General features: G+C 36.9%; 1 protein-coding gene across 4 annotated transcripts in view; it reads right to left on the bottom strand.

Moving 5' to 3' along the window:
- LOC100595735 (alpha-2-macroglobulin) overlaps positions 1 to 24,111 on the bottom strand; it is a 48,861-nt gene that overhangs the window by 11,959 nt on the left and 12,791 nt on the right. For all 4 annotated transcript variants that reach the window (XM_003265451.4, XM_012502382.2, XM_030804754.1 and 1 more), the window contains 13 exons: positions 21,943 to 22,170; positions 21,639 to 21,702; positions 19,909 to 20,051; positions 19,138 to 19,287; positions 16,380 to 16,541; positions 15,821 to 15,932; positions 14,120 to 14,234; positions 11,829 to 12,057; positions 10,983 to 11,109; positions 10,530 to 10,651; positions 9,827 to 9,878; positions 730 to 813; positions 275 to 451 (listed from right to left, as the gene is read on the bottom strand). In XM_003265451.4, the coding sequence (XP_003265499.2) occupies positions 275 to 451; positions 730 to 813; positions 9,827 to 9,878; positions 10,530 to 10,651; positions 10,983 to 11,109; positions 11,829 to 12,057; positions 14,120 to 14,234; positions 15,821 to 15,932; positions 16,380 to 16,541; positions 19,138 to 19,287; positions 19,909 to 20,051; positions 21,639 to 21,702; positions 21,943 to 22,170 (1,765 nt within the window). The remainder of the gene's footprint in view (positions 1 to 274; positions 452 to 729; positions 814 to 9,826; positions 9,879 to 10,529; positions 10,652 to 10,982; positions 11,110 to 11,828; positions 12,058 to 14,119; positions 14,235 to 15,820; positions 15,933 to 16,379; positions 16,542 to 19,137; positions 19,288 to 19,908; positions 20,052 to 21,638; positions 21,703 to 21,942; positions 22,171 to 24,111) is intronic.

The following is a 24,111-nucleotide window of genomic DNA, read 5'->3' as shown; positions in this document are numbered from 1 at the left end:
GATTAATGTGGATGCTGAGGGTGGAGAAATTACTAAAATACCTTGGCTTCTCTTGTGACATTTCTTAAATTTTGTTGTCATAGATTAGGAGTTTCTGAGCCTTAAATATTTTATTGGAGGTTGGAGAGTGGATAGTTTCCATGAAATTAACTATCATAGCAGCTATCATAGTGAGCTAAGCTAATGTATCATGATATTCATAAGTAACTGAAACCTACTGGGAAATCCAGTTGAAATAACATTCAAATTTTCCCTTACTCAAGTAATCACTCACCAGTGTTGAGATAGCCAATGGCCTTGGACTTGATCTCTGGAGTAAGCTGCTGTGTTTCATTTAGATAATCCAGAACATAGATGTTAGGAGCAAAGAGGACCATATTCTGCTCTCCACAGCCATAGGGCATCTGGAGAAGATTTTGTGTGTTTTGCATGGCAGAGCCTAATATGTCTCCTAGAGAATGGGAGAGATGGGAAGTCATAAAGCTTGGAGATTATCATCTATCAAAGTCATTAAGCAGAAATAATTAGTTGAGCGTAGAAATTGAGAATTTTTAGGAAGGATGATTCTTCCAGGGATAGAAGTATGATTGAAAGCAATAAACAAGCCCAAAGAAGAAGAGAAGAAAGACGCTAAAATTATAATATTATTTTTAGTAAATATTTATGGGAAATAAAAATAGTATAATAGAAGCTGTTAATGCCCGGATCCACTAGGGGCTGGAGACTCACCCAAAACTGAGACAGAAGCTCGGGCAGATTCTTCCACCACATTTGGTGGCAGTTTCAGGGATAATTCTTCAGATACCTCACCACCTAGAGAAATAAGCAAATCAGACATATGAAAATTATTTCTGCATTATATCTTTCTAAACAGCTCTATGACCCAGAAGCTAGGACTATGCCTTATACCTAAACTCCTCCTGAAAAGTTGTCCTCCTTTGATAAAACAGTAATATATAAATATCTTAAAAGTGGGCTACTGGTTTCCTGTGATTTTCAGAATTTCTTCTTCAATGATCTTTTCAGTAATTTATGTAGAATTGCATGCCAAATAACAAATTGTAAGAGCCTGGTGATGTTGTGATTCAGTTGCTGTCATCTGATGGCTGACACAAGACGGTTATCACTAGATGATCTATTTAGTCCCCACCGCCAACTTCCTCACTCAACAGTTCTATGGAGAAAACACCAACAACAAAGCCCTATAAGTATACATAGGTAAAGGAAAAATTACCCACAAAAGTTCCTGAATTCTATAATAATGGTATGTTCTTTCTTCAAATTTCAGATATAAAGATAGTATTTTTATGGAAAACCTAGAAAATTGAGGGTAAGGAAGTGAAGATGAACAGTATTTGATGCATTGAAAATAAAATAATTACTACTCATGAACATACATTTAGTTCCATTTTAATCTTGGTAAATTATATGAAATGAAAATGAGAGAGGTATAGTATTTATTTTCATACTGAATCCCTTCCTCATAAAATTCATATTAAAATGTTTCTTAAAAAAAAAGCCATAAGCATAGTTAAAGGACAAATGGCTAAGCAAAATAAAATGCTTGACTCACTGAAAATAAAATAACTGCTACTGATGAACATACGTTTACTACAATTTTAATATTGGTGAATTATATACAAATGAAAAATGTAGCAGTTATCTTCCCTTTCTCATAAAATTAATATTAAAACTTTTGTTAAAAAAAACAGATGCCATAAACAAAGTTTAAAAAATGACCAAGTGAAAGAAAATATCTGCAACATATTCAACAGATAAAGAATTACTATCATACAACTGAGTCAGAAAAAAACTACTCAAAAGACAAATGGCCAAAGATTACAAAGGCAATTAATAAACATGCAAAAATAAGGTCATCCTTGTAATTAAGAAAATATAAATTAAAACAACAACAAAATTTTTTTTCTAAATTTTTGGCAAAAATTAAAATGAAAAACTTTGATGGTAACAGATGATGGCAAGTATAACACTATGGAAATGTATCCTGGTGGAAGTATAAATGCATTTAGGTAATAAAGAGGAGGATTTTCTTTTTGTAGTTCTATTAAAACTCAGAATAAAGCAAGATGGTAGACTAGAAAGTCTCAGGATCTTCCTCCCTCCACAGAAAGTCCAACTAGCTACTATCCACAGATCAGAAAATCTATTTTGAAAACCCAATACTTGGAAACAAGTCTAGGACACCTACATTGTTCACAGAACTGAGTGAAGACAAATTAGAAGGGTAGGAAGAATGGTCTCACTTTGACCATGTGACTGTTCCCACTCCTTTAGGTTAGCACAATGCCAGATAGAGAGGATTTCCCTGGGGTCACAGTTTCTACAGTGGGGAAAGAGAACCAGAGGTAGACATCAAGATTCTCAAGTATTCAAAGACACTTCTCAGGAAGCCCACTCTGGTCTCATTTCACCGGGGACACAGGAAGTAATGAGGTCAGGTAGAAACAAAGAAGGACAGAGCTCACAGTGACCAGCATGTGGATTTTGGTAGTGCTTCTGTGTTTCTGCCAGCTATGGCGCCCATTCAGAGATACCAGCCAACTGCATAGCCCATCTGCAAAACTGAGCTGGTCACTTTCAGAAGCATGTTGGGAAGTTCAACCTAGCTTGAGTTTCCAGACGGCCAGTCTGTAAGCCCAGCTTCAGAACTTACGCCAGTGACCCCACCCAGGTAGAAGACACCACCTCTGTGTATTTCATAGAATGTAGGGGTTAAACATGCTTGACCCGGGAGTCTAAAGGGTGGCTCAACTGAGCCAAAACCTCACTCCATGGCTCCATTCACAAGGGTGGGGTAGCAATCTTCTATTATGCACATCTAAGAAGTATAGTATTGATTTCTGCCCATCCCAAGAAACAACTCCACCTAACCTCACAGCCCAGATTGTGACCCTGCCTAACTTTAGGTCCCAAATAGCAGAATCATCCAGCCAGGCAACACATCTTGTGACTGGCCTGACCAGAGGCCATTGCAGTACCCAGCCAGCAGCTCCACCAGATAGCAGAAACAAAACAGTGATCTTGCCAGAGAGCAAGGCCCAACCAGTGGCCCTACCAAACATAAGAGCAAAGGCAGTGGCCCAGCCAACTAGGGAACCCATGAAAAGCTCTGCCTGCTCAAGGTTGTCACCAACTGATCTTTCTAGAATTATAGGCTAGACTAAATAGCAAACGTTTATCCCTGCCAAAGAATACCTATAAAGGCCAGAAGAAGTGGCTTTCTTCTTAAATGCACAAACAATGCAAGGACACAGGATTATGAATAATCAAGGAATGATGACACCTCCAAAAGAAACTGACAAAGCTCAAAAAATTGACCTCATAGAAATAAAGATCTATGAAATCACTGGCAAAGAATTCAGAATAATCCTCTTGAAGAAATTCAGTGGACTACAAGAATATATAAATACTAAATTAAATGAAATTTGCAAAACAATACACCAACAAACTGAGAAGTTTGACATAGAAATAGAAACAATTGTGAATAGTGCTGCAATAAACATACGTGTGCATGTGTCTTTATAGCAGCATGATTTATAATCCTTTGGGTATATACCCAGTAATGGGATGGCTAGGTCAAATGGTATTTCTAGTTCTAGATCCCTGATGAATCGCCACACTGACTTCCCCAGTGGTTGAACTAGTTTACAGTCCCACCAATAGTGTAAAAAGTGTTCCTATTTCTCCGCATCCTCTCCAGCACCTGTTGTTTCCTGGGACATGGATGAAGCTAGAAACCATGATTCTCAGCAAACTATCGCAAGGACAAAAAACAAAACACCGTATGTTCTCACTCATAGGTGGGAATTGAACAATGAGAACACTTGGACACAGGAAGAGGAACATAACACTCCGAGGACTGTTGTGGGGTGGGGGGATGGGGGAGGGATAGCATTAGGAGATATACCTAATGTAAATGACAAGTTAATGGGTGCAGCACACCAACATGGCACATGTATACATATGTAATAAACCTGCACATTGTGCACATGTACCCTATAACTTAAAGTATAAAAAAAAGAAATAGAAACAATTATCTGCAACTTAGTTAATATTGTAAAATAAAAAACAAATAGAAACAATAAAAAAGAAACCAAATAGAAATCCTAGAAATAAAGAATATAATGACTAAAATTAAAAATTCAATAGTAAGCTCAACAGCAGACTTGATCAAGGAGAAGAATCAGTGAGCTCAAAGATAGAGTATTCAGAATTATCCAGGCAGAAGAGCAGAAAGACAAAAGAATGAAGAAAGCCTATGGAAATTATGGGACATCATCATGAAATCAAACCTTTGCATTAAAGAAAGTCCAGAAGAAGAAGAAAGAGACTATAAAGCACATTTAAAGCAATAATGAAAAAAAAGAGTATAGAATCAGGAAAAAAAAAAAAAAAGCAATAATGGCTGAAAACTTCCCTAATCAGGGGATAGATGCTAGCATCCGAGTACAGGAGGCACAGAGGTCTCCAATGAAATTCAAATGAAAGAATTGCTCACTAAGACACAATAATTAAACTATCAAAAATCGAAGACAAAGAAAAAATTCTGAAAGCAGAAGGTGATAAAGAAACATATCACATACAAATGAATTCCAATACAACTATCCATGGATTTTTAGCAGGAACCCTGCAGGCTGAGGGAGAGTGGAATAATATATTCAAAGTACTGAAGGAAAACAAAAATAAAAACAACGTGTAATCAAGAATTCTTCATCCAGCAAAACTGTCTTTCAGAAATGACGGAGAAATAAAACATTCCCAGACAAACTAAAAGCTAAGGGAGTGGTCAACATTAGGCCTGCCTTCAGGAATTATTGAAGGGAGTTCTTTAAGCTGAAACAAAAGGCCCCTAATTAATAATACAAAAACACAAAACCACAAAATTTAATGGTATAAGTAAAATAGAGCCATATTCAAAATACTCTATGACTGTAATACTCTAGTAGAAGGGTTAAAAGACAAAATATTAATAACAAGCATAGCTAAAAATAAATTGTCAATAAATACACATTACAAAATGATGTAAATTCTGACATCAAAGACATAAAATGTGTGTGGGGGAGTAAAAGAATGCAAAGTTAAGTTGTTATCAGCTTGAAATTGACTGTAAACCTCATAGTAACAGTAAGGCAAAAATCTTTAATAGAAGCACAGAACAAAAATTTTAAAAGATTCAAATCATATCACTACAGAACATCAAACCACAAAGGAAGACAGCAAAAGAGGAAGAAAGAAGCAAAACAAACAGAAAACAACAAAATGGTAGTACCAAGTCATTTTTTAAATTAATAATTACCTTGAATGTGAATGGACTAAATTCCCCATTTAAAAGACATAAAGTGACTGAATGGATTTAAAAAAACAGGACCGAAACATATGCTAATTACAAGAGACTCACCTAATTTTTAAGGACACACATAGACTGAAAGTGAAGAGAAGGAAAAAGATGTTCTAGGTAATGGGGACTAAAAGGGAGCAGGGGTAGCTATACTTATATTCAACGAAACAGACTTAAAGTCAAAAACTGTACAAAGAGACAAAGGAGAACATTATATAATGATAAAAGGGTCAATTCATCAAAAGGATATAACGATTGTAAATCTATACATATCCAACATTGGAGCACCTAAATATATAAAACAAATGTTAAAGCTTGAAGGGAGAGATATGTTGCAATGCAATAATATCAGGGAATTTCAACATCTCACTTTAAAAAATGGATAGATTATTCAGAAAGAAAATTAATAAGAAAACGTTGAACTTGACCAACACTTTAGATCAAATAGACCTAATGGATACAGACAGAACATTTCATCTCAAGCATACAAGAAACATTCTCCAAGATAGATCATATTTTAGCCCACAAAACAAGTCTTAGCAAATTTAAGAAGACTGAAATCGTATCAAGTATCTTTTCTGACCACAATACTATGAAAACTAGAAGTGAGTCACAGGAGGAATTAGAAAAAATTCACAAATATATGAAAATTAAACAACATGCTCCTGAACAGCCAATGGGTCAATAAAGAAATTTAAAAGGAAATTCAAAAATATCTTAAGACAAATGAACATGGAAATGGAGCATAACAAAACATAGCATAAAGTAAAAGCAATTCTAAGAGGAAAGCTTATAACAATAAACACCAAAAAAGAAGAAAATTTTCCAATAAAGATACTAATGATATTCCTCAGAGAAGTAGGAAAAGAAGAACAAACTAAGCTCAAAATTGGTAGAAGAAAGGAAAATAATAAAGATTAGAGCAGAAATAAATCAAATAGAGACTAGAAAAAGAATACAAAAGATCAATGAAACTGAATTGTTTTTTTAAAAAAAACAGACAAAACTTTTAGCTAGATTAGCTAAGAAAAAAGAGGGAGGCCTTAAATATATAAAATCAGAAATGAAAGGGGAGAAATTATAGCTGATACCACAGAAATACAAAGGATCATAAGAGACTATTATGAACAAGTATACACCAATAAATTGGATGATCTAGAAGAAATGAATGCATTTCTAGGCATATACATACTACCAAGACTGAATCATGAAGAAATAGAAAATCTGAACTGACAAATAATGAGTAAGGAGATTGAATCAGTAATAAAAAGTTTTCCATTAAAGAAAAGCCTAATAACTGTTGCCTTCACTGCTAGGTTCTACTTATCATTTAAAAAAAATGAATACCAATCCGTCTCAAACTCTGCCAAAAGCTGGAAGAGGAAGGAATACTTTCAAGCTCATTTTATGAGGCAAGCATTACCCTGATACCAATGTCATAAAAAGACATTACAAAAAAGAATTACAGGCCAATATTCTTGATGAATATAGACGCAAAAATCCTCAATAAAATACTAGCATAGCAGCTAAGCATGGTGGCATACACCTGTGGGTGGCTGAGGTGGTAGGATTGCTGGAGCTCAGGAGTTCAAGTCCAGCCTGGGGAACACAGCAAAAGCTCATCACTTAAAAAACGAAACCAACCAACCAACCACACGAAATAAACTAGCAGACTAAATCCAACAGTACATTAAAAGGATCATCTACCTAGTCAAGTGGGATTTATCCCCGAGATGCAAAAATTGTTCAACATATGCATATCAATAAATGTGATACATCACATTTACAGAATGAAGGGCAAAAACCATATGATCATCCTGTTAGAGAAAAAGTATTTGACAAAATTCAATGCTCTTTTATGATAAAACTCTCACCAAATTAGATATACAAGCAATGTTCCTCAACACAATAAAGGCCATGTATGATAAACCTATAGCTTACATACTTAACAGTGAAAAATTGAAAGACTTTTCTTTAAGATCTGGAACAAGACAAGGATACCCGCTGTCACCATTTATTTTCAAAGTAGCACTGGAAGTAGCAGCAAGAGCAATCAAACAAGAAAAAGAAATGAAAAATATCCAAATTGACAAGGAAGAAGTAAAATTTTCACTGTTGGTGATGACATTATCTTATATATTGGAAGCTCAAAAGACTTCACCAAAGGGCTGCAAGAACTTATAAATGAATGCAATAAAGTTGCAAGATACAAAATCAACACATAAAAATCAGTAGTATTTTCTATACACTAACAATGAATGATCGAAAAAGAAATAAAAACAATCCCATGTACAATAGCTATGAAACAATATGTAGAAATAAATCTAATCAAGGAGGTGAAATGTACACTGAAAATTATAAAATACTGATGAAAGAAATCAAAGAGAACACAAATAAACGAAAAAAAATACAATGTTCATGGATTGGAAGAATTAATACTGTTAAAGTGTCCACACTACCCAAAGCAATCTACATATTCAGTGTAATCCCTATCAAATTACTGATGTCTAGTTATGGAATCATAAGTGTCATCCACAGATGAATAGATAATTTGGTATATATACACATAGAATTCCATTCCATTTAAAAAAAAGAGGAACATTCTGCCATTTAGGGCAGCATGATTAAATCTGGAGGAGATTATGTTAAGTGAAATAAGCCAGGTACAGGAAAACAAATATTGCATGTTCTCATTTGTATGTGGAAGCTAAAACATTCAAATTCACAGGAGCAGAGCATAGAATGGTGTTTATGGAGGATGAGGCTGGAGTAAAAGGAAGGTGGTGTTCAAGGGACACAAAGTCTCAGACAGAAGGAATACATTTTTTTCTTTTTGGGATCTATTGCACAGCATGGTGAATATAGTTAATAATAGTGTATTGTATGTTTCAAACTTGCTTAGAGAATTTCAAATGTTCTCACCACAAAACATAAGTATTTGAGGTTAGCTTGATTTATTTCACATTCTATTCATAAATCATAACATCACTTTGTATGCTGTATATATATATACAATTACAAATGGTCAGTTTACAATGTAATTAAAGAACAATCACCACCAACCACACAAAACTATGCATATCTATGCATATGCTCTCTGACTCAGGAATTTAACATTTTGGATCTACCCTAGCTGTACTTGCATATGTTCATAAGGAGGCTCTTACTATAATTAATTAACTAATTTTTTAAAGCTAGCGAATAGTTGAAAAAACCAATATAGGAAGACTAAAACACTAAGCAGAATTGTGATGTATTCATATTATAGGATTAAAAGCAATTAAAAGGAAAGACCTAGATCTACAATTTAACATAGATAAATCTCCAAGACAGGATACTAAGTGAAAAACAGTGATTTATAGAATAAAACGTATACAGTTTATTATATGTAAATCACACATCCACAAACATATACATCTACACACATTATTTCTAAAGATAAATGGATGACAATTAAAGTACTGAAAAATGTTCAGGGGGGTGACGTTAACCTTTAATATGATGTTCTGTTTTGTTTTTTTAAAGAAGAATATATTTTTGTAAAATTAGGTAGGCAAATCTGATTACGTTGGTAATTAAAATGAAATTTAGTAAAACTATTTGATGATTAGCCCTTACACCTAAGAGATACATCAAAATGAGTAACTCAGAAATGGAGAAGTCATGATAAAAGGATTAAATGATAGGTACTCAGTTCACTTAAATGTAGAAATAAGGCTAAACGACAAGGAAGTTATGTTTTTAGGATACATTTTATATGTTACATCTTGGCAACAGATGAATAGATAAAGTATTTAGTATTTAATATGAAAAACATACTAAATAGAAATTTGTAGATAGTCACAGAAAGGCAACGAACATATGTATGAGGTTGATTCAATGTTGGTTCGGTGTGAGAATGCATTGTGCTGATAAATTTCTCAGTGTATTAATTTTTTCCTGTAAGTTTCTTCAGTTCCTTCTCAAATGATTGATAGGGCATTAGGTATGGGATAGGCATCAAACAAATATTAATATGACAATAATGGTAAAGGCCATGACAACTTTTTCTTTAGGAAATAGCAATCCCATTATCAAATACTCTTTGCTATGTAAAACTCAGTGTTAGAGTACCCTAAATTCAGCCGTCCATAGTTTGCATTATTAATTATTTAAGGAAACATCCCTTTTGGTAATATTAATTTTGATTCTACCCACTTTCTCCCTATGCCCATACCATACGCTGGTCAGAAAGTAATTTGGTGTTTGCATAGGTGCTGCAAAAGATCCAGAGTCAGAACGCAGGCCTAGGGATATTCTGATCAAATTACTTGGCCTTCCTAGGAACTATTTTCCACATTTGTCAAATGCATTGATGGTGCTTCAGGTCTTAGATCACAGAGAAAGTGTAGGAATAATATATAAATGTTCTTTGAACTTTAAATGTTAGACTTTAATGTTTTTTAAATTATGATGGTTGACTCTTACCTGATGGACAAAGCAGCGAGTTGAATGTTGTTTCCTTCTCTAGTCCTTCAGGCTTTAGGTAAAAGAAAGAAAAGTTAGTGAGAATGGACTGACCTTCAGAACATGTGTGTTAATGGAGGGACTGCAGATATTTGGACAGTGAAGAGAAGGATTTGAACTGTATTATCTAAGAAAATTCTGTACATATAAGCAATATACGTAGGAGGTAGTTCGATGCACAAGTGAAGGAAAAATTAAGAAAGTAAAGGGAGGCTGCGCGTGGTTGCTCACACCTATAATCCCAGCACTTTGGGAAGCTGAGGTGGGCAGATCACTTGAGGCCAGGAGTTCGAGACCAGCCTGGTCAACGTGGTGAAACGCTGTCTCTACTAAAAATACAAAAACTAGCTGGGCGTGGTGGTACACACCTGTAATCCCAGCTACTCAGGAGGCTGAGGCACGAGAATTGCTTGAACCCAGGAGGCGGAGGCTGCAGTGAGCAGAGATCCTGCTACTGCACTCCAGCCTGGGTGACAGAGCAAGACTCTGCCTCAGAAACAAAAACAAAAACAAAAAACCCCCAATAAAACAGAAAGTAAATCAAGAGAGAGATAGGACAGAGAGATACATGAGAATAATATTATAAAATATCCATATATTATTATATTACCCACATATATTATTATATATTATTATGGACTATATGTTATTTAGGTTTACTTACTTCAACCAACAGTGGCTTGATGACTGTGTCTTTCTTTCCGTATTCAGGAACTGAAGCCACCTCAGTCCCACACAGCTCTTGAGACTCTAGTGCCTCTGCGCTCACAGTGAAATTCACATTTCCTGAAAAAAAAGGCCAATAGAAATGAATAGCATCTTCCCCTTCCTCTATGCCTCCAAACTCAAGATTTATAAATGTTCAATGCTCTGTAAACTTTTGTTTTATTAAAACACAGAAGCAGGAACGGAAACATGCAAATGAGTGGTGAATGATGCTGGGAATTCAAGGTGGAGATGTTGAGGATATCCTTGTAGGCATCTTAGAATGAAAGACAAAGGAAAAAAATCGCAGCATCTAGTGGTCTTTTCCTGAAGGAAGCAGCACTCAGTATAAGGTTCCCACTGCCATATACAATCTCTGAGTAGAGAATTATCTCTAGGAGTTTTTCCTCACCTAATGACTTTGGGGTTATTGCCCAGGACACAGTTTGCCGCCCGTTTGCACAGATGCATTGAGGCTCTTGTTCCTTCTCCACTGGGACAGCTAGGAAGGCAGGAGAGGCTTCCAGCTGCACACTGACCTGAAATCACACATAAGAAAGAGAGTAGAGGGGAAAGGAGAACAGAGGGAGAATGGGTTTGAAGTAAAGCATCTTGAGGAATTGGTTAGATTTCAGGTTGCCTCACATTACAGATGATATAAATGAAGATCAAGTACCTGAAATACATTTAAGCGAATCTTCATGTATCAGATTTACCTGTGTAAATCTGAGTTATTTTGGAAGCAACCTGCTCTTTCACCTGATGGGACCAAAGGAAGGGAAAGGTAATAATGGCATGCTGCTCTCCCTCTTTGGTCTGGAACTTTGACCATTCTCCCGGATCTCCCAGCAGAGGATACAAGACTTATAAACAGCTACGGTTTCAGCAGAGGTAAGACGCTCACAAACAACTTTTAAAATTAGGTTTAATATAATGAATGAGCTACGAAAAGTTAAATATATGAGATCGTAGAGGTTGAAACCTTGTAGAATCTGTCATGGGACTAGAGTACTGACTTTTGTCATCCCTGTCAAAATTCTTCATACCACACAAATACTAACTTTGAAGGGGTATAAGGGCTAAAAACTTGCTTTATGGTGCAATTTGGTATTTGGAGATCTCACAATCTGTAACTTACACAATCATGAATATCTAGTAAGCATATTTTGCATACAAGAGTTTGTCAGTACTCCTAGGAATGCAACTTTTAATTTACTTGACGGCTACCTTGTGTTTAATTTAGGAAAGAGATCCTTACCCGGATGCATTTGGGAAGGTAGTTTAGGACCGTGGCCTTGAGTGTGAAGGCCTCTCCACGGATCACAGAGTAAGGCATTGTGAGCTCCACAAAGAAGGGCTGGAAGGCTCGGAGAGAGGCAGTGGAAGAGATACCAAGTCCAGCATCTTCGGACAGGCAGAAGGCCCCTGCCTTCCACTCGGTGATGGTGTCAGGGACTGTTACTCCTACCTCAGCCACACCTGCCGAGCTGGAGAGGAGGGCAAGTGAAGAACAGAAAGTAAGCAGTTAAATACATCCTTTCTAGGGAGAGAATCCCTAGGAATGATTCTACTGTCATGACTTAAAAACACTCAATAGAAATACCAATAACGGAGAGTATAATCAAGGATTGAGACGGGAATATAAGGCCTTTTCTTCCAACTGTTTTTAATTGTAGTATATCAGAATTGTAGCATAATCTTTTACAGACAATATAGTTATAAATTTAACATGCAGTTTGAGATTGTTCTTAAGTTCTCTTCTCTAAAATGCTATTCCACTGAGGGCTGCTTTATAATTTTAAATTCTACTACTATTGTGTATAGTGGGCCTGACTGAATCTGTATTTAACTCAGGATTGCTAACCAGTGAGGGATCTCTTAACAGGCAATCTGTGCAGTCCTTGGCTGTATTAGGTCCTTATGCCCACTTTCTGCAAATCTTAGAATTAAATTTGCACAAAATTTTTTAGCTCTGATGCAATTAGATTAGTAAGACTTCTTAGCTGATGTATTTATGTTAAACATCTCCTGAAATTAGCAATGCATTTGAAAGAAGTACTTCAGTACTGAAAAATTAGCTAACAGCTCCCAGTTTCTCCCTGGAAGGGCTTCGTCTACCCACTTTATCAGTTGCTGACTGAGTGTTGGGCTTCTAACTAGCCTGCACCGGGAAGCAGAAGGGGCAGGGAAACGACAGACTTACAGGAAGCCTGAAAAGCAGTAAGGGCACTTCCCATGCCTCCTTCTCCTGGCTCGCCCCACAGATAAAACCAGGTCTGAACATACCCCTAGGAATAATTTGTCTATGCATCAAGCACCCCAACGTTTACAGCTCCTACCTAAGGGTCTGGCTCCTAAATCACCTAGCTCCAGGAGTAGATGGAGCTCTGCAATCAGGAGTCTCCCTAGACCACAGTGAACACAGAGGTGGTTTTAAATAGGCCTTTGAGCAATGCCAGTGGCTACCCGCGCCCCCCACCGCCCCCACCACCCCTTGGCTCAGTACAGAGAGAACAGGCAAAATCTCCCATTTCTGGCTGTCTCCTAAGGGTTGGGCTTCTAAACAGCCTGCATCTGGGAGTGAAAGGGAGAAGTAAACAAGACTCCAGGAGTCTGAAAGGGAGTATATGGCCATTCCGACTCTTTCTCTCCACCTGCCCCACTGGCTTGTTTCAGGGATAAAACTGTTTCCAGTGTCTCTCTGGAAGGAGTTTGTTCACTCCCCTTGGTGCAAATGTACATTGCCACAGCCATTATGGAAAACAGTATGGAGATACCTCAAAAATTTTAAAATAGAAACTACCGTATGTCCCAGGAATCCCTCTTCTGGGTATACTCCCAAAGGAAATGAAATAAGCACCTTGTAGAGATATATGTGTTTTGGTGTTCATTACAGCATTATTCACAAGTGCCAAGATATAAAAACAACCTAAGTGTCTAGGTGAATGGATAAATAAATTGTGGCTATGCATAATGGAATATTATTCAGCCTTAAGTAGAAGAAGATCCTGCCATTTGTGACAACATGGATGAACCTGGGGGAGATCATGCTAAGTGAAATAAGCCAGACACAGAACAAGTACTGCATGATCTTACTTGTATGTGGATGCTAAAAGAAGTTGAATACATAGGAACAGAGAGTAGAACGGTGGCTGGGGTTGCAGGGATGGGGAGAAGCAGGTCAAAGGGTACAAAGTTGAAGTTATGTAGGATGAATAAATTTAGAAATCTAAAGGAGAGCATGAGGACTATAGTTGATAATATTGTACTGGATACTGAAACTTGGCTAAGAGGATAGATTTTAGGTGCGCTTGCCATGCACACAAAAACAGGTAACAATGTGAGCTAATGGATGTGTTAATTTGCTTGACTGTAGTAATCATTTCACTATGTGTATGTGTATGTGTATATATATATATATATATATATCAAAACATCATGTTGTACATCATAAACATATAAAACAATAAAAACAGAAAAACTAGCAAAGAGTTGCAAATAGTCAGGGACCTCTATTGTTGCATATTGCATATGCAGGAAGTTACTTACTTTACCACCACCAAATCCCAGATCCACGTCTCAGGGAAGTACTTTCGCACAGTCTCCCTGTGAGGCTCTTCAACATGCACCTTGAGTGCATGGCCTCTTCCCACTACGTTTGAGTCTATGGTGGGTGAGGAAGAAGACATTACAATAAACATACAGATAAAGCTTACGAGAGAATGTAATAGTTGCCACCAAAAAAAAAAAAAAAAAAACAAATTGTCTGATGAAATAGAGAGGAAGGAGGAGAGGGCACTTGGGTCATCAAGGAAAGCTTCTTTGAGGAGGAAATATGTTGGATGATTTATGAAGTATTAGAATAAGCTAGGAGAGGCCAGGCACGGTGGCTCATGCCTGTAATCCCAGCACTTTGGGAGGCTGAGGCGGGCGGATCACGAGGTCAGGAGATCAAGACCATCCTGGTTAACACGATGAAACCCCGTCTGTACTAAAAATACAAAAAAATTAGCTGGGCGTGGTGGCGGGTGCCTGTAGTCCCAGCTACTCGGGAGGCTGAGGCAGGAGAATGGCGTGAACCCGGGAGGCGGAGCTTGCAGTGAGTCGAGATGGCGCCATTGCACTCCAGCCTGGGCGACCTGGGCGACAGAGTGAGACTTCATCTCAAAAAAAACAAAAAAAAACAAGCAAACAAACAAAAAACAAAAAAACAAGAATAAGCTAGGAGTGAGCTGGGGGAGGAGGATCATAAGCAGAGGCTATAGAGACTTTGGCAGACAGAGGCTTGGATTGTCTGTGGGGCACAAGGACTCTTTGGAGTCCTATGTGGCTGCTGCCGCTGTGCTAAGTGGAGAGTGCTATGACACAAGGCTGTGATGAGGGCAGGAATCCCAGTTTCCATTGGTGTGCTCCTCTGCAGGAGCAAGGAAAAACTGACACACATGTTATGACAGTGGCTTTGAGAAACAGTTTACAGGAGGGAAAAGTTCAATGATAATAAAGACTATTCTCTGTCGTGTCAGAAGATTACAGTTAGTTTCTTTCACTCTATTCACCTTCTATTAAGGGTGTGCTGGTCAATATTTCACAACCAGCTCTCTGGAATAAAAATTGTGCATACATATATGTATATATATATATATATATACACCTATACATGCATAAATTTACTATAAATCTTACTGATAAAGGATTATACAATATAATTTATAAATAATAAAATATGCCATAGACTTCATAGTGAATTCCATAGAGCCAACTGATTCTCCCTAAATGCTTTCCTTGATTTTTGACCCTGTTTTCTCTGTACTCAACTTATCCTCAATCATGATTTGACAATATGGGACTATAAATAAATACTTGATTACTATTCAGTTCATCAAAGAAGTAGCTCATGTCATTGATGAATGTGTGTGGTTCCAACATAAATATTGGCTGATGTTTTGGGGAAGTTGAACAGCTTTTTTACCTGACTGATGGAGAATGTAGTCTTGTTTTGTGAACACTTCTATTTCTGTTTACACTAATCCTACTCTTGGAAACTTTCTCTTTCCTTTTCAGCCTAACACATCTATCTCCATTTACTAGAATTTGAGTTTATATTGCTATGTGACCTTGAGCAATAACCTTAATATGTATGACTCACACATCCTTTTTTTGTTGTTAATTTTCATCACATTGTATCTTTAAAAAAAATTTAAAATTTAGTGAATATATTAGGCAATATATATTTATTAATTTTTTGTTTACCATAAAAACCTACACGTAGACCTTCAGGTCCATGCATTTCATACTGTTGAAGCTGTGGACATATTCTGGGTTTACGAATCTTTGAGTTGGTGAATGCCTTTAAGCCCATGTCCTGCAAAGGAAATTATCATCTAATCAGTAAACATATATTATAAAATACACATAGGTGGATACTTCTTTTCATTGAATTTGGCAAGCAATCCAGTTAACTTAAACTTTTAACATTCACATCTGTAGAAGGGATATTCATATATTTAAGGAGGTAATTTTATCCTTTTCATTAAACTTTTTCAACAGTAATTATTTTGTATATGTGATATTAATAAACATCACGCAATTAATTTCTGTGAAAAAAGAAAACTTGAATAATACTCCGAAAAGTTCCAGCTTAGCTCAGCAGCTTTTAGCAGATCTTCTGCTATTAGTAGAGAAGACACTTACCTCTTTATATCCCATTACCCTCAACTAGGACATGAAGGCATTCAAATAAAGACTTCTTTTCCATGTGTAATATTTTAAGAACCTTAAGATCAGACCATCTGCAACATAAGGAGTTTACCTCTAGGAAGCTATACATATCCTTTTCATTTGTACTTGATACTGGAGTATATGTGATTCCATTAATATAGACATTATGACGATTGACGCAGTCTTCATTGTCCTGGTCATTCAAAGGCCCAGGGAAGCCAGTGAGGTCCTTTTCTGGTAGCAGGTTATAAACCTGTACAAATACAAAAGACAAAAAGGCAAACTCATTTGTGACATTTTTTAAGTTCAAGGAGAAAAGAACAGGAATAATGAACATCTGTCTTTCTTTGAGTGCTCTCATTGCTTTGATGATTTATAGAGGGTATGGATCATTTTCTTGACACAGTGTTTTCATTTTGAAGATGTTTAACAAATTTAGGGAAAAAACAAAACACTCCATCTAAGTACTCAAGGGCCATACTACTTCGTTACACTTTTCAGAGGCCACCACTAGACTCAACATTGGAATGAAATAAAACTTTATTAATTGAAAAATCAAGGTCTGTTGTATTTGTGACATTGCACAAAGCTTTGAGATGATAGAAGGAAATGATAGATTTGTGCTTATCTTGTGGTGAGCAACTGACTCAGTATATAACAAAGTTAATGGGTGCATGTTCTAAACAGGCACACGAATAGGCATATCCTCTCTCCACAGGACACGATGGCATTTTCTTAGGTATTGTTAGTGGAAACAAAATGCTCCAGATCTTCATATAATACAGAAAACTTTAACTGTAAAATTCTAGGCATGATGCTTTCAAGTCCATTTGAAGGTGAGAAGTAAGACAGACATAAAAATTGTGATAGTTACATTGCATGATATTCGTAGGAGTTTAAAACTGATTGACAAGAACAGATGAGCAAAGTGAGTGGTGTGATGAAATTAGACACTTTCTCAAAGTATCTTAACATTTCTCATTTCCTCTCCCTGCTTTATTGTGGCATATTCCATAATTATTGTCTATCTCATCTATGGGACAGACAATGTAAGTGTCATGAGACATAAATTTTTATCTTTCCAGTAGCTCACTGCTTGATCTCTACTAGCACTTAGTATAATGCCTAGAACACAGTGGGCATTAAATAAATGTGTTGAATGAATGACCTACACTAGTAGCAGCAAAGTGTTTCACTGGTAAAACACTAATCAAAGGTTGAGAAGAGCTGGTGTTTTAACTCAGGTCTACTACTAAATCCCTGAAAGCTTCTGCTTTATTATTAATAAATAGGATTGTCTGCCTTATCTAGCTATCAAGGTTGTTATAATTTGAAAAAATTCTTTGAGAATTATAAAATTATGTTATAAAAATATAAAACATATATTATTTTCCCACATATCCTCCTGAGATCCTACTGTTGAAATGTACTTAATGCTTCCTTTAGAAGTATTCTAATATTTTCATTTAAAATCCCATTAGAAGGACAAACAAGTAAGAAATATTTTCTTATAAGTTTCTATTTCAGGAAAATAAAAATATAAATTTCTCTTTGTTAAATTATGGTAGTAGAAAAAACTTCAGTAAGAGGTTATTACAATTGTTCTCATATTAAAAATTTGAAGATGTGAGCAAACTACTATTAGTACATGCTATTAACTAGTTTTTGTTGTTCCAATTCAGCATACCCTTTTGCTATTTCTTCTATTAGCTCCATATTTTCAAAGAGTTCAGTTATCAATGTCAATTATATAGTAATTCATTTTTCCTAAGTTTTGTTCCTCAGAGATAATACATATGTTCCCTCAGAAATTATGTGTAGCTTGGGACAGCAATTATTTCAACTGATATAATTCTTTTTTTTTTTTTTTTTTGAGACCGAGTCTTGCTCTATTGCCCAGGCTGGAGTGCAGTGGCACGATCTCGGCTCACTCAACCTCCACCTCCCAGGTTCAAGCGATTCTCCTGCCTTAGCCTCCTGAGTAGCTGGGATGACAGGCGCCCGCCACCACGCCTGACTAATTTTTGTATTTTTAGTAGATACGGGATTTCATCATATTGGCCAGACTGGTCTCAAACTCCTGACCTCAAGCGATCTGCCTGCCTTGGCCTCCCAAAGTGTTGGGATTACAGGCGTGAGCCACCACGCCCAGCCATAATTCTTATAAAAACAGAAATCTGATATTTCATTTAGCCTGTGTAGTCTTAGTGCAGGTTCGTGTATCACTTTTGTTAGGCTTTTTGAAATGTTGAAACTGGTTTGACAACTCCTATTACTGGTTGCATGGAGCTCTGGGATTTTAAGGACTTTGGGTACTGCATGGTCTTTTTACATTTTAAATATATAATTTCCGAACGGCTTCCCTGGTTGCTCAGTCAATCCTTTCTTTTATTTTGCATAACTGCACTTCTCCTATAGCACTTTTCACAATCTGCTCTGTATTCTCTCCAGCCTTGCATATACGGATGTCTTGACACAATCAGAAGATCTGAGTTTGTAATGCTATGTGCTCTTGAGCAAGAAGCGTAACATATCTGAATAACGAGTCCTTTTTTGGTTGTTAATTTTCATCACATTTTGTCTTTTTAAAAATTCTTTTATTTGATTCAATACACTGTATTAAGTGATACATTTTTTGTTTTTTTTTTTTACTTGCAGAAGTGAGTAGTTTCATATATATAGATATACATAAAATTCCTTATGAATGAAAGCCCACAGGAGAGCTCAAAGCAATTAATTCCTAGATGAATATAATTTTAATTGATCTTATCCTACTTATCCAGTCATTTTTCCTTGCTCTGAGTCCCTGGCACGGCCCTTCTTGGTTCCTGAGGCTGCAGGGAACTCACCGAGGATGCTGAGAGCTCAGCATCAGGCTTCATGAGCAGCACGCTTTGGTCCACAGCACGGAGGGCGCAGACGGACTGAGGAGCCGCTGTGACTCGCAGATGGGCATGTGAGGCTGGGAGACTTTGTGTTGGGCTGAAGCTCAAATCCACCTGTGAAATTGGAACAAAAGGTCAGAAAAGCAAATTTCCCGGTTTACCCATGCATTCACTCGCATTTGCAGAGTGTTCCTCATGTACAATGTATAACCACTCTGCTTGACTTCGTGGAGGGTTGGCATTATGTCAGTCCTGAAGTTTTTTGTTCCCTACACTTCTCTTTCATTCTCAAGAATCATTTGAGCCATTAGAATTATTTCTAATTATTCTTATAAATTACTAGTCATGAAATGCCATTTTTATCTTTGATACACAGCAAGGTGCTTATTAATTGTGGTGGAACGTGCATGGCTCTAGGTGCTCTTGCATTTTTCTTTTGGCTCCTTAGTAGTCTTCAAAACTTGCTTACATATTTCCCAACCTTTTATCATAGAAGAAGGGAATAACATACTTTGAATTGTGTAATTGGTAAGAGGCAATGCTAGGAGAAGTTTGAGAGTTTTGTACTGGGAATCAAGTGATTCTGCTTCTTAGTATGACTCTGCCACTACCTTGCTGAATGTCTCTGGGGAATTTGTTTAACCCTTTTGGTCCTAATGTTCACATGTATAAAATAAGTGATAATAGTAACTTCCAGTTTTAAATGTTGAAGATTTTATGATCTAAAACACCCACCTTGTTGGCCAGACAATTTTCAACATCATATTTTGCAGAATCCCCAATCACGTCCCCAGTAGGTAAAACGGCATAGATGAGCAATCGAGCGACAGGAGCAATGTCTGACTTCACAGGGATTGAGATGGAAAAATGGCCCTTCACTGGGGCACAAAGAGAATGAGAGGAAGCCATCATAGGTTAATGACTATTTCCATTAGTAGATGTAATAGACATAATAAACAGTAGATGTAACAAGTGGATGACTGCCTCTAAGGACTGTAGCTTTAGAAAAAAACCCTATCAAAGCCCTCTCTCCTCTCATAAATCACATACTATATTGATTTTTCACCAGCTTTAAGCTTCAGCTCACCTACCTAATGTTCTGACGCTAATTAAGGGTATGAAGACATCCAGTTCACTACCATTTGATCTAGGCCTCATACTAGAAGAGGGAAATAGAACCTGAAGTTATGAGATGTAAGAGTAAGAGTTTAACACATTGTATTCATGCTACATCCTCTTTAACCTTCTATGAGCCAATATTCGATTCTTTCTCCATAAGAGGAACACCATGCTCCTTCAGAAGTTATTTTTTGATGTCTATGTAGATTCTTTAGAGGTTGCATTAAGTTTCCTTCAGTCTGCTATGTGCTTCTGTGTTGCTACAAGAGCTAATGAGAGAGTAGATTACTGATACTTTTCTAGCAAGTTATCTTTTAGAGTCTGCTAGACTAGGAGCAACCTTCAAAGGTTTATATTATGACATATTTGCTCATGGCAAGAGTCCAGTTCAGTGGTGGAAGTACCCAATTTAATGCTTCATAAATCATGACTATCTTGAAAGAGAAAAAAGATATTTATAATAATATCAATGGCATAAATGACTCAGCACAAGACCTGGTATATACAACATATCCTGAAATCGTACATTTTCTCCATCCCATTCTCTAACACAATTCTCATTTTGAGAAGAGGTCCAAGAATATTTATAGTTTAAAAATTTGGAATGAGCATAGATTATACACAACATTCTATGTATTTTATTTCCTCCCTTTTTTCTTATTTATTTATTTATTTATTTATTTATTTTTATAGAGATGGGGTCTCACTATGTTGACCAGGCTGGTCTCAAACTCCTGACCTCAACAGATCCTCCTATCTCGTTCTCCCAAAGTACTGGGATTACAGGCGTGAGCCATCACAGCTGGCCCACATCAACATTTTAAATAACGCAAAGAAAATAGGCTGAAAAAAAGACAACACATATTTGATAAAGGGTGAGAAAAAAAAACATTATTGTTTTCCCTCCCTCAACTTTCTTTTAATTAATATTAGATGGAAATGGTCTCCATTACTTGAAAGTATTCCTGATATTTCCCGCTCAGGAATGGAAAACCAAACATCATACCTTCTCACTCCTAAGTAGGAGCTAAGCTATTAGGAAGTGGCAGCTAAGCTATGAGGATGCAAGGGCATAAGAATGATACAATGGACTTTGTGGATTCAGGGGGACGGGTGGAAGGGGGTGAGGGATAAAAGACTACAAATTGGGTACAATGTATACTGCTCGGGTGATGGGTGCACCAAAATCTCAGAAATCACTACTAAAGAATTTATTCATGTGACCAAACACCACCTGTTCCCCTAAAAACCTATGGAAAAAAAGGGAAAGTATTTTGATACTTCCGTGGTGTAAGGCTGAATGGGTCAGAATGGGGCAGCAATGCAGAGATGATGGAAATACTCACTGTCTTCCTGCTTCACAAGCAGTCCATGAGTCCCAGTTCGGACAATGCCTCCCTTTGCCATTATCTGCAAAAAAGGAAATGAAAAGAAATTAAATGTGCCAAACAGAGAACATGCTTCAGTCTCACTTCAATATACTTGTTTTATGGAGTCCCTGCTGGCAATAATTCACCTCAAGAGAAGTCAAACTTTCAAAAGGAACATGGATAAGAAGTCGAAGTAATGACATCTAAAGAGCTTCATGAGTACTTGCTCCACAGAGAGTTTTGTCTACAGAGAAGTCAACGCAGTAACCTCCCTTCTCACCAGATAATAGAAGGAGAGCTTCTTCAGCCCCTGCAGGGCGCCTCCATTCAGAATATAATGTGCCTGGACTGTCTGAGTTTGGCCACAGGGTAGTTCATGAGGCATGGGCTCAAGGCGGACAAAGCTCTTGCTTGGGGAGAACACAAGATGAGCAGTGTGATGTGCCTCTTCATGTTCTTCTAACACCCACTGGTAGCCGTAACAGGGACTACGATCCTTGTATTTGACCTAATGAATTAGAAAAATTATATTATTTTTAGATTATATGTCATAAAGATTAATGTTCTCACAAAACTACGTAAGTTTACTGTCCTACCTTAACTAGTAGCTGGAAATCTTTTGTTCCACAACGAAAAGTAGGAGAAGGACCCCTTATTTTGTTTCTCTGCTTCAAATGCAGGCATGCTTTGTGACTTTACAGAATCACAAAGACTCTGGAATTGAGATTTATATTTCTTAAGAATATAAAAGGAGGCATCCTTTGCTCTGATTAGCTTGCTTGAAATTACTTTGGCTGCTTTACCTGTGCAGTTAGAGACACTGGAGCTATGAAACTTCATTGAGGAGAGTAAGTAATTTCTAGAAATGGAAGAACTGTGCTTTCAGAAAGCAGCTGCCTCTTTTAGGGTGGATTTTGAATGGGTATTATGAATAAATAAAATATTGTAACCTTAGGGATCTGAGAAGACATTGGTAAAAAGCATTGGTTTAAGAGCTGAGCTGATGAATTAGCTGAAGTCTACCTCTTCTGGGCTATCTTAGGCAGATTGCTATTATTGTTATTTTTTTGAGACAGGGTTTTGCTCTGTCGCCTATGCTGGAGTGCAGTGGCATGATCTTGGCTCAGTGCAATCTCCGCCTCCGGGGCTCAAGTGATCCTCCCAGTCAGCCTCCTGAGTTGCTAGGACTGCAGGTGCATGCCACCCCACCCAGCTAATTTTTTGTATATTTTGTAGAGATGGGGTTTCCCCACGTTGCCTAGGCTGGTTTCGAACTCCTGGCCTTGAGCAATCCACCCACGTCAGCCTCCCAAAGTGCTGGGATTACAGGCGTGAGCTACCATGCCTGGCCTAGGCTGATTATTTTTAATGCTCTCTGCAGTCTGGATTCTAATGCCTCAGAGGCCCTATTTGGGTTATATTTCCAACTTTTCTTCCTGTAGAAGTTATTCCTTAGCTCCTTTCAGGCTTCCTCTACCTTCATCCCCAGCTCCCAATAGCACTAGTGAATCCTTGAGCAAAACAGTTGTTCATATCTTAATGTATATTTTGGTGACAACACATATATGATCACCCGAAACAGGGAGCATGTAGAAATAATAATTTCATTGTCAAGACTAGCACAGTGCCTGGCACGTGGAAAGCATTCAAGACACTTTTTGAAATGAGTAAACATTCAAATTTGAGTTTATGAGAGGTAGGTGCTTTTATGCCATCTATTAAAGCTAAATAAATAAAATACATTTTTTATTTCTCTATAACAATGTAAGGACTCTAAAGAGGCAGGGGTTTTCCATTACCATGATTATGTAATATATATTAAATATGTATTGTATATACATATATCCATAGACATGTCTACATCTCCCTTGATGAATAGAGGACTGCATGCTATACTGAACAAGTTATATTGGTATGAACAGGTCATCTGGAGAAAATTAGAATAGCAAGACAAAATAAAGTAAGGTAATAGTTTTTGGAGTATATATTTTTAAAACTAAACGCTAATTATGTTAGAATTGGCTTTTATAGTAAAAGTATCTAACAGTTAAAGGGGTCTTAGGTGCTTCAACGTATATTATTTCACTTAATCTTCGCAACCACCCCAAGAGTTAGGTGTTAATATTGCAATCATTTTACAGATAAGGAAATGAAGCACAGAGGTTTTAGTTAATTCCTTAAAACAGGGTTGAGCCAGTATTTTTAACCACTTTATCTGATTCAGATTCTGGAATTCACACTTTTCAAAAAAATTATTATAAACACACACACACACACACACACACACATACAACATAAAATTACCATCTTCATTATCTTTAATGTACAGTTTGGTAGTGTTAAGTACATCTGTTGTGCAACAGATCTCCAGAACTTTTCATCTTGTAAAACTAAACCTGAATACCAATAAGAGCAATTCCCCATTTCTCTCTTTCCCTAGCCCTTGGCA

This window comes from Nomascus leucogenys, chromosome 23, assembly GCF_006542625.1.
Source record: "Nomascus leucogenys isolate Asia chromosome 23, Asia_NLE_v1, whole genome shotgun sequence".
Classification (NCBI taxonomy): domain Eukaryota; kingdom Metazoa; phylum Chordata; class Mammalia; order Primates; family Hylobatidae; genus Nomascus; species Nomascus leucogenys.
Note: the sequence above shows the minus strand (reverse complement) of the source record. Positions and strands in the feature narration are given on the sequence as shown.